The sequence below is a fragment of the Lipophrys pholis genome, assembly GCF_963383615.2.
Source record: "Lipophrys pholis genome assembly, chromosome: 18".
Taxonomy (NCBI): domain Eukaryota; kingdom Metazoa; phylum Chordata; class Actinopteri; order Blenniiformes; family Blenniidae; genus Lipophrys; species Lipophrys pholis.
The window spans coordinates 26364171-26375166 of NC_137646.1; the positions used below are offsets into that span (position 1 = coordinate 26364171).

Here is a 10996-nt window from a genome sequence, read left to right on the forward strand (position 1 = left end):
CCAGGATTGTGAAGCCCCTCCCCCTGTGACCAGGGTTGTGAAGCCCCTCCCGCTGTGAGCCGTATTGTGAAGCCCCTCCCCCTGTGAGCAGGTTCGTGAAGCCCCTCCCCCTGTGAGCTGTATGGTGAAGCCCCTCCCCCTGTGACCAGGTTCGTGAAGCCCCTCCCCCTGGCGGCGGGGCAGATCGGGGGGTGTGTCTGGAGGTCAGATGGAGGCCCACCAGCACTCCCCAGACAGCAGTAGTGAGGAGTGCACCGTCCTGGAGGCTCCGCCCGGGAAGAATGCCTGCCCAGTGCATGCTGGGAAGGTACGACTGGGGCCTCCATCCCCCCCTCCATCCATCCCCCCCTCCATCCATCCCTCCCTCCCTCCCTCCCTCCATCCCTTCCCTCCCTCCCTCCCTCCCTCCCTCCATCCCTCCCTCCCTCCCTCCCTCCCTCCATCCCCCCCTCCATCCATCCCCCCCTCCATCCATCCCTCCCTCCCTCCCTCCCTCCATCCCTCCCTCCCTCCATCCCCCCCTCCGTCCATCCCCCCCCTCCATCCATCCCTCCCTCCCTCCCTCCCTCCATCCCTCCCTCCCTCCCTCCCTCCCTCCCTCCATCCCTCCCTCCCTCCCTCCCTCCCTCCATCCCCCCCTCCATCCATCCCCCCCTCCATCCATCCCTCCCTCCCTCCCTCCCTCCATCCCTCCCTCCCTCCCTCCCTCCCTCCCTCCATCCCTCCCTCCCTCCCTCCCTCCCTCCATCCCCCCCTCCATCCATCCCCCCCCTCCATCCATCCCTCCCTCCCTCCCTCCCTCCATCCCTCCCTCCCTCCCTCCCTCCATCCCCCCCTCCCTCCCCCCCTCCCTCAATGGCCTGGCGTTTCCTGACTCAGCAGGTGTTTGTGTTCAGGCGGTGGAGTTCCACTGTTCGTCCTGTGACTGTTTCCTGTGTGACGACTGTCTCCCGGAGCACGAAGACCACAGCCAGGTGTCCCTCACCCAGGCCCTGGACCAGCACCGGGAGGATCTGCAGGACCGGCTCAGTGCTGCCACCAACAGGTCACAACCACCTCTTCAACTGTGTGCTCCGACTCCGTCTCCATGGAAACGGAGGGAAATTTCAAAACCCTACATATCAACTTTCAGTTTTTCTGCCATTGCCGTGGAAACGGACATCGTTTTCACAACGCTGTCTTCACACGCTGTTAGCTGTGATTGGTAGCTTCAACCGTTGGCTGTAACTGTTAGCTGCGGCTGTTAGCAGCGACTGTTAGCTGCGATGATTAGCTGCGACTGTTAGCAGCGACTGTTAGCTGTGATCATTAGCTGTGGCTGTTAGCAGTTATCGTAGCAGCGACTGTTGGCTGTGACTGTTAGCAGTTGTCGTTAGCAGCGACTGTTAGTTGCAACTGTTAGCTGTGACTGTTAGTAGTTATCGTAGCAACGACTGTTAGCAGTTGTCGTTAGCAGCGACTGTTAGATGCGACTGTTAGCTGTTATCGTTATCTGCGACTGTTAGCAGCGACTGTTAGCTGTGACTGTTGGCTGTGACTGTTAGCAGTTGTCGTTAGCAGCGACTGTTAGTTGCAACTGTTAGCTGTGACTGTTAGTAGTTATCGTAGCAACGACTGTTAGCAGTTGTCGTTAGCAGCGACTGTTAGCAGCGACTGTTAGCTGTGACTGTTAGCAGTTATTGTTATCTGCGACTGTTAGCAGCGACTGTTAGCTGTTATCATAGCAGCGACTGTTAGCTGTGACTGTTAGCTGTTATCATAGCAGCGACTGTTAGCTGTGACTGTTAGCAGTTATCATAGCTGTGACTGTTAGCTGTGACTGTTAGCTGTTATCATAGCAGCGACTGTTAGCTGTGACTGTTAGCTGTTATCATAGCAGCGACTGTTGGCTGTGACTGTTAGCTGTTATCATAGCAGCGACTGTTAGCTGTGACTGTTAGCTGTTATCATAGCAGCGACTGTTAGCTGTGACTGTTAGCTGTTATCATAGCAGCGACTGTTGGCTGTGACTGTTAGCTGTTATCATAGCAGCGACTGTTAGCTGTGACTGTTAGCTGTTATCATAGCAGCGACTGTTGGCTGTGACTGTTAGCTGTTATCATAGCAGCGACTGTTGGCTGTGACTGTTAGCTGTTATCATCATAGCAGCGACTGTTAGCTGTGACTGTTAGCAGTTATCATAGCTGTGACTGTTAGCCGTTGTCGTTAGCAGAGCCTCTCCTCCTGAAGTTGGACGAAGCAGGAAAAAGAAACGTGTATTTGATCTTTTCTCGGGTCTGAAGACTCCCTCAGGTCTCAGACGCGCTGTCCCTGGTGAAGGAGATCCTCCAGCAGCTGACCAATCAGAGAGCTTCCATCGAGGAGGACGTCCAGTCCAGCTTCGAGGACCTCCACAAGCAGCTGGACGTGCGGAAGAGCGTCCTGCTGATGGAGCTGGAGGTGACGTACGGACTCAAGCAGAAGGTAACGGTCCGGCCGCCGCCGCCGCCGCCGCTGCCGCCACGTTAATGGTGGACGACCAGGTTCTCTCACCGGGGCCTGTTTCTGCAGGTGCTGCAGGCGCAGGTGGACGGCCTGGCGAGGGGGGAGGCGGACATGGCGGCCGCCTGCACCCAGGTGGAGGAGGCGATGGCGGCGGAGGCGTGCGTGGCCGGCGTGCAGGCGGAGCGCGAGCTGGCGGAGCGGCTGAGGGAGCTGACGGGTCTGGGTCTGCCGTGTGAGCCGCAGGAGAACGACCAGCTGGATCTGGTTCTGGAGACCGACGGGCTGAGGAAGTCCATACACAACCTGGGAACCATCGTCACCACCAGGTGAGGTACTGGGTACTGGGAGTCCTACGTTATGTCATACCTCTGCAGTATGTAGAGAGATGATAAAGTAGCTAAAGGTTCGTACTCAGTATCGGTAAGTCGTTGAAAGTTAGTACTGGTATTGGTATTCGATATCCGCAAGTACCTTAAGGTTAGTACTTATATCGTTACTCAGTATCTGTAAGTAGCTAAACGTTAGTACTGGTATTGGTATTCGATATCCGCAAGTACCTTAAGGTTAGTACTTATATCGGTACCAATACCAGTGCTATCGGCACTCAGTATCTGTAAGTAGCTAAACGATAGTACTGGTATTGGTATTAGATATCAGCAAGTACCTTAAGGTTAGTACTTATATCGGTACTCAGTATCTGTAAGTAGCTAAACGTTAGTACTGGTATTGGTATTCGATATCAGCAAGTACCTTAAGGTTAGTACTTATATCGGTACCAATACCAGTGCTATCGGTACTCAGTATCTGTAAGTAGCTAAACGTTAGTACTGGTATTGGTATTCGATATCCGCAAGTACCTTAAGGTTAGTACTTATATCGGTACCAATACCAGTGCTATCGGTACTCAGTATCTGTAAGTAGCTAAACGTTAGTACTGGTATTGGTATTCGATATCAGCAAGTACCTTAAGGTTAGTACTTATATCGGTACCAATACCAGTGCTATCGGCACTCAGTATCTGTAAGTAGCTAAACGATAGTACTGGTATTGGTATTAGATATCAGCAAGTACCTTAAGGTTAGTACTTATATCGGTACTCAGTATCTGTAAGTAGCTAAACGTTAGTACTGGTATTGGTATTCGATATCAGCAAGTACCTTAAGGTTAGTACTTATATCGGTACCAATACCAGTGCTATTGGTACTCAGTATCTGTAAGTAGCTAAATGTTAGTATTGGTATTAGATATCAGCAAGTACCTTAAGGTTAGTACTTATATCGGTACTCAGAATCGGCAAGTAGCTAAACGATAGTACTGGTATTGGTATTAGATATCAGGAAGTACCTTAAGGTTAGTACTTATATCGTTACTCAGTATCGGCAAGTAGGTAAAGGTTAGTACTGGTATCGGTACTCAGTATCTATTTTCTATTACTATTAATGTATTTGAAGAAGTGGTATCGGTGCGTCCCTGGAACACATGAATTGAACGGATACTGGTCTTCTGCAGCGCGGTGGCGAGCCAGAGTGAGGCTATGGGCGCCGGACTGGAGCAATGCATTGTGGGCCATCCCGCCTCGGTTACCATAGTAACAAGAGACAAGTCCGGAGGAGCGTGCAAGAGCGGCAACGCCATCCTGTCTGCTGAGGTTCGTTTTCATTTCCCCCAAAGCGACTAGAAAACACGAAACCCGTCTGAACGAGGTCCGACGTCCTGCGTTCAGGTTTTCACGCCCGATGGAAGCATCGTCGACGGCGAGATCGTCGACCACAAGAACGGGACGTACGAGTTCGTGTACGTCGTGCCGAAGGAGGGCGACTTCTCGCTGGCGCTACGTTTGTACGACCAGCACATCAAGGGAAGTCCGTTCAGGCTGACCGTCACCAGGATGTCCGACGTGGACGTGGAGGTGAGTCCGGCGGACGGAACGCAGGGAGCGTCTTTCTTCTGGACTAACGTCGACCATCCGCCGTTCTAGGTGTCTCCGTCCACCACGACCGCCACCAACTCCGCCGCCAACGCCACGCCGTCCACGGGCTCGTCCGACGGCGCCAAGCGGCGGGGGAAGTCGCCCGGCCAGAAGAAGAAAGGCTCCAAGCGGGCGAGCAGTGCCCTGGGAACGCCGCGGCGCAAAACCCAGAACCCCATCGAGGACGACCTCATCTTCAGGATCGGTCAGACGATCGCGCTCGTTAACCAATCACCTGCCCTCTTACTGGCAGCTCATTTGCATATTTCTGTGGTTTTCTAGCAGTTTCTTCCTTCAGTCCAAAGACCAGGGAAGTTTGTTAGATAAATGATGGATGGATGGATGGATGGATGGATGGATGGATGGATGATGGATGATAGAGGAACAGATGAATGATGGATGGATGATGGATGGATGATGGATGATGGATGATAGAGGAACAGATGAATGATGGATGGATGATGGATGGATGGATGGATGGATGGATGGATGGATGGATGGATGGATGATGGATGGATGATGGATGATAGAGGAACAGATGAATGATGGATGGATGATGGATGGATGATGGATGATGGATGGATGGATGGATGATAGAGGAACAGATGAATGATGGATGGATGGATGGATGGATGGATGGATGGATGGATGGATGATAGAGGAACAGATGAAAACAGAACAGAAGTTTTCCATGTGAGCCTCATGTTGCGTTTAAGCGATTTCAAGAAAAACAGACAATTTTGGTTTTCAGATTAAAAGTCGAGCAAATTCAGGCCAAAGTCCAGATGTGAAACAACGACACAAACACAACAACACAACAACACAAACACAACAACACAAACACAACAACACAACAACACAAACACAACGACACAAACACAACGACACAAACACAACAACACAACAACACAAACACAACAACACAACAACACAAACACAACGACACAAACACAACGACACAAACACAACAACACAAACACAAACACAACGACACAAACACAACGACACAAACACAGTGACACAAACACACAAACACAACAACACAAACACAACGACACAAACACACAAACACAACAACACAAACACAAACACAACGACACAAACACAGTGACACAAACACACAAACACAACAACACAAACACAGTGACACAAACACACAAACACAACAACACAAACACAAACACAACAACACAAACACAGTGACACAAACACACAAACACACAAACACAACAACACAAACACAACGACACAAACACACAAACACAACAACACAAACACAAACACAAACACAACGACACAAACACAGTGACACAAACACACAAACACAACAACACAAACACAACAACACAACAACACAAACACAACGACACAAACACAACGACACAAACACAACGACACAAACACACAAACACAACAACACAAACACAACAACACAAACACACAAACACAACAACACAAACACAACGACACAAACACACAAACACAACAACACAAACACAAACACAAACACAACGACACAAACACAGTGACACAAACACACAAACACAACAACACAAACACAACAACACAACAACACAAACACAACGACACAAACACAACGACACAAACACAACGACACAAACACACAAACACAACAACACAAACACAACAACACAAACACACAAACACAACAACACAAACACAACGACACAAACACAACGACACAAACACAACGACACAAACACACAAACACAACAACACAAACACAACAACACAAACACACAAACACAACAACACAAACACAACGACACAAACACACAAACACAACAACACAAACACAAACACAAACACAACGACACAAACACAGTGACACAAACACACAAACACAACAACACAAACACAACAACACAACAACACAAACACAACGACACAAACACAACGACACAAACACAACGACACAAACACACAAACACAACAACACAAACACAACAACACAAACACACAAACACAACAACACAAACACAACGACACAAACACAACGACACAAACACAACGACACAAACACACAAACACAACAACACAAACACAACAACACAAACACACAAACACAACAACACAAACACAACGACACAAACACACAAACACAACAACACAAACACAAACACAAACACAACGACACAAACACAGTGACACAAACACACAAACACAACAACACAAACACAACAACACAACAACACAAACACAACGACACAAACACAACGACACAAACACAACGACACAAACACACAAACACAACAACACAAACACAACAACACAAACACACAAACACAACAACACAAACACAACGACACAAACACAGTGACACAAACACACAAACACAACAACACAACAACACAAACACAACAACACAAACACAGTGACACAAACACACAAACACAACAACACAACAACACAAACACAACGACACAAACACAACAACACAAACACAACAACACAAACACAAACACAACAACACAAACACAAACACACAAACACAGTGACACAAACACAACAACACAAACACAACAACACAAGAGGAAACCTGTCGAATCAGGAACCAACTTCTCTCGCTAACAGAAGAGTTCCATCTCTTTCTGCGCAGGAACGAAGGGGAGGAACAAAGGTGAGTTCACCAACCTGCAGGGCGTCGCCGCCTCCAGCGCCGGACGCATTCTGATCGCCGACAGCAACAACCAGTGCGTCCAGGTAAAGACGAGCAGCGTCCGCACGCCTCGGAGACTGAAGGTAAAGACGCTGAGCGACACCTTTCTTCTCCAGATTTTCTCCAACGACGGCGAGTTCAAGACTCGCTTCGGCGTGCGGGGACGGTCGCCGGGGCAACTGCAGCGGCCGACCGGCGTGGCCGTGCACCCCAGCGGCGACATCATCATCGCGGACTACGACAACAAGTGGGTCAGCATCTTCTCCGGCGAGGGAAAGTTCAAGGTAGGCGCGGCGTGGGGGGGTGAGCGGAATCCTGTAGGGGGCGTGGCTTCTGTGACCTCCGACCTCTGACCTCCAGGCCAAGCTGGGCGCCGGGAGGCTGATGGGACCGAAGGGCGTGTCGGTGGACCAGAATGGTCACGTGATCGTGGTCGACAACAAGGCGTGCACCGTCTTCATCTTCCAGCCCACCGGGAAGCTCGTCGCCAAGTTCGGTAGCCGTGGCAACGGAGACAAACAGTTTGCAGGTAGTTTCCTCAGCGAAACGGCGGCGCCGATCACGCGACGACGTTTCGCCTGAAAACCGCCGTTTTTTTGGAGTTTTCGTTTTGGAAAAGTTGCGGGTTTCGGCAACAGCATTCGAGGAGTTGTGTTTTATCCCATTTCCATGGAGACCAAGAGTTTTCGAAAAGTTGTGTTTTCCCGTTTCCATGGAGATGAGTAGGAGTCTTTTCCAAATGTTTCACCGTTTCCATGAAGACGTTGGACAGAATTTAGTTTTCCTGTTTCCATGGAGACGCAGCATTTTTTTAAATTTGCGCTTTACCCCCATGTCCCTAAAGATGCGTCGGCGCGTTTTCAAAAAGTTGTGTTTTTGCCTGTTTCTATGGAGACCAAGTATTTTTGAAAAGTTGCGTTTTTGCCCATTGTCTTAGAGATAGACCATTTCTAAAAAGTTGCGTTTTACCCCGTGTCCATGGAGACGAGTTGAGTGTTCCAAAAAGTTGTGCACCACCCCACTCCACCAGCTAACAACACCAGCTAACAACACCAGCTAGCAACACCAGCTAGCAACACCAGCTAACAACACCAGCTAGCAACACTAGCTAACAACACCAGCTAACAACACCAGCTAGCAACACTAGCTAGCAACACCAGCTAGCAACTCCAGCTAACAACACTAGCTAACAACCCCAGCTAACAACACTAGCTAGCAACACCAGCTAGCAACTCCAGCTAACAACACTAGCTAACAACACCAGCTAGCAACACCAGCTAGCGACCCCAGCTAACAACACCAGCTAACAACACCAGCTAGCAACACCAGCTAGCAACACCAGCTAACAACACCAGCTAGCAACACCAGCTAGCAACACCAGCTAGCAACACCAGCTAACAATACCAGCTAACAACACCAGCTAACAACACCAGCTAGCAACACCAGCTAACAACACCAGCTAACAACACCAGCTAGCAACACTAGCTAGCAACACCAGCTAGCAACTCCAGCTAACAACACTAGCTAACAACACCAGCTAGCAACACCAGCTAGCAACCCCAGCTAACAACACTAGCTAACAACACCAGCTAACAACACCAGCTAACAACACCAGCTAGCAACTCCAGCTAACAACACCAGCTAACAACACCAGCTAGCAACACCAGCTAGCAACCCCAGCTAACAACACTAGCTAACAACACTAGCTAACAACACCAGCTAACAACACCAGCTAGCAACACCAGCTAGCAACCCCAGCTAACAACACCAGCTAACAACACCAGCTAGCAACACCAGCTAGCAACCCCAGCTAACAACACTAGCTAACAACACTAGCTAACAACACCAGCTAACAACACCAGCTAGCAACACCAGCTAGCAACCCCAGCTAACAACACTAGCTAACAACACTAGCTAACAACACCAGCTAACAACACCAGCTAGCAACCCCAGCTAACAACACCAGGTAACAACACCAGCTAACAACCCCAGCTAACAACACCAGCTAACAACACCAGCTAGCAACACCAGCTAGCAACACCAGCTAACAACACCAGCTAGCAACACCAGCTAACAACACTAGCTAGCTACAGTACTTCAGTGTAGTTCCTAAAAACAGCCTGTTTTGTGTTTTGTGTCGTAAAGGTCCGCACTTTGCTGCCGTGAACAAGAACAATGAGATCATCGTGACGGACTTTCATAACCACTCTGTGAAGGTACCGTAGGTTTAATCAAAGGTTTTCCTCGCCTTGCCACGTTGGGCGACCGTACAAACGACCGCGTGTCGTCTCGCCTGCTCAGGTTTTCACCCTCGACGGCGAGCTGGTGTTGAAGTTCGGCTCCAACGGCGAAGGAAACGGGCAGTTCAACGCTCCAACCGGCGTGGCGGTGGACGTCAACGGCAACATCATCGTAGCCGACTGGGGCAACAGCAGGATACAGGTACTGTGATCATGGCGGCAGGGGTACCGATACCGGGTATTATTGATACAACTCTGCGAGTGTTGAATGACGTCGTCCATCAGCAACATCACCTGTAGCTAAATGTTAGTACTCGTATCAGTACTCGGTACTGGTAAGTAGCTAAAGGTTAGTACTCGTATCAGTACTCGGTATTGGTAAGTAGCTAAAGGTTAGTACTCGTATCAGTACTTGGTACTGGTAAGTAGCGAAAGGTTAGTACTTTTATCAGTACTTGGTACTGGTAAGTAGCGAAAGGTTAGTACTCGTATCGGTACTCGGTATTGATATCAGTACTTGGTATTGGTAAGTAGCTAAAGGTTAGTACTCGTATCAGTACTTGGTACTGGTAAGTAGCGAAAGGTTAGTACTTTTATCAGTACTTGGTACTGGTAAGTAGCGAAAGGTTAGTACTCGTATCAGTACTTGGTATTGGTAAGTAGCTAAAGGTTAATATTCCGACTCATATTAGTACTTTAAGTGTTAATGGTGTGTCCCTCCAGCAGGGGTCAGCAGTGAGCCTCCACTAACTCCCCGTCTCCTGCTGGAACGTTCCAGGTGTTCGACGGCAGCGGCTCCTTCCTGTCGTACATCAACACGTCGGCGGACCCCCTGTATGGACCCCAGGGCCTGGCGCTGACCTCGGACGGACACGTGGTGGTTGCCGACTCCGGCAACCATTGCTTCAAAGTCTACCGCTACCTGCAGTGACGGAGGCCGGACGGCGGCGGCGGCGACGGCGGCGGCGTGGTGCACGATGTCAAATTGAACGGAACTGCATGAGACTCTTCGGACGCCCGTCACTCGGCGAGCTGGGAACGACGGGACACCGAGACGGAAACGAGACTTTCACGGAAAATCACGAGGAAGTTGTCGACGCCAACGCGAGAGAGAAGAGTTATGCAACGACGGAACAAAGATGTCAGACGTCTAGTCGTCACGGAACGACGGAGGATTTTAGAAAAGTCGACTTTAAGTAATCCTCCGCTTCATTAACAGTGAATGAAAAGTATCAAACGCATGGATACACGAAAAACACAAGTATTTGGAGGATTGGTGGTGTTCGAAGGTTCTGCCTTCGGTAAAAGACGATCTGATGTCCAATGAGCTCAAAGAGGTCCAACGTCCCAGTGATTACGTCAAAACTCATTTAGGATTGTCGACTATAGAATTCATCGCTTCTCTTTACGGTATAAACTTATAGTCGCTATTTAGTATTACTGTGTTTTCAAGGTACTGAGGAGTTCCGCACCAGTCACAATCGCGAGAGGAAGTAGCGGTATGAGAAAGGTTCTCATTCATCAGTTAAAGGTCTCGACCCTGCTGCGAGGAGTCGTACGCGGTTCTGTTAGCGCCGAACACGAAAACCGCCAAAACCCAACGAGCCAGATTTACTGCAGTAC

General features: G+C 49.5%; 1 protein-coding gene across 1 annotated transcript; it reads left to right on the top strand.

Annotated features, from left to right (window-relative positions):
• Window positions 1-208: 208 nt before the first annotated feature.
• Window positions 209-10304, top strand: trim2b (tripartite motif containing 2b; the record flags this gene model as incomplete). The annotated part of the gene is made up of 13 exons (XM_080486158.1): window positions 209-307; window positions 897-1045; window positions 2283-2463; window positions 2551-2810; window positions 3994-4132; window positions 4208-4393; window positions 4463-4658; window positions 7074-7177; window positions 7250-7417; window positions 7494-7662; window positions 9279-9349; window positions 9435-9575; window positions 10152-10304. 13 exons carry the CDS (start codon window positions 209-211, stop codon window positions 10302-10304), a joined length of 2016 nt encoding a protein of 671 aa, XP_080342284.1.
• Between the last annotated feature and the right edge of the window lie 692 nt (window positions 10305-10996).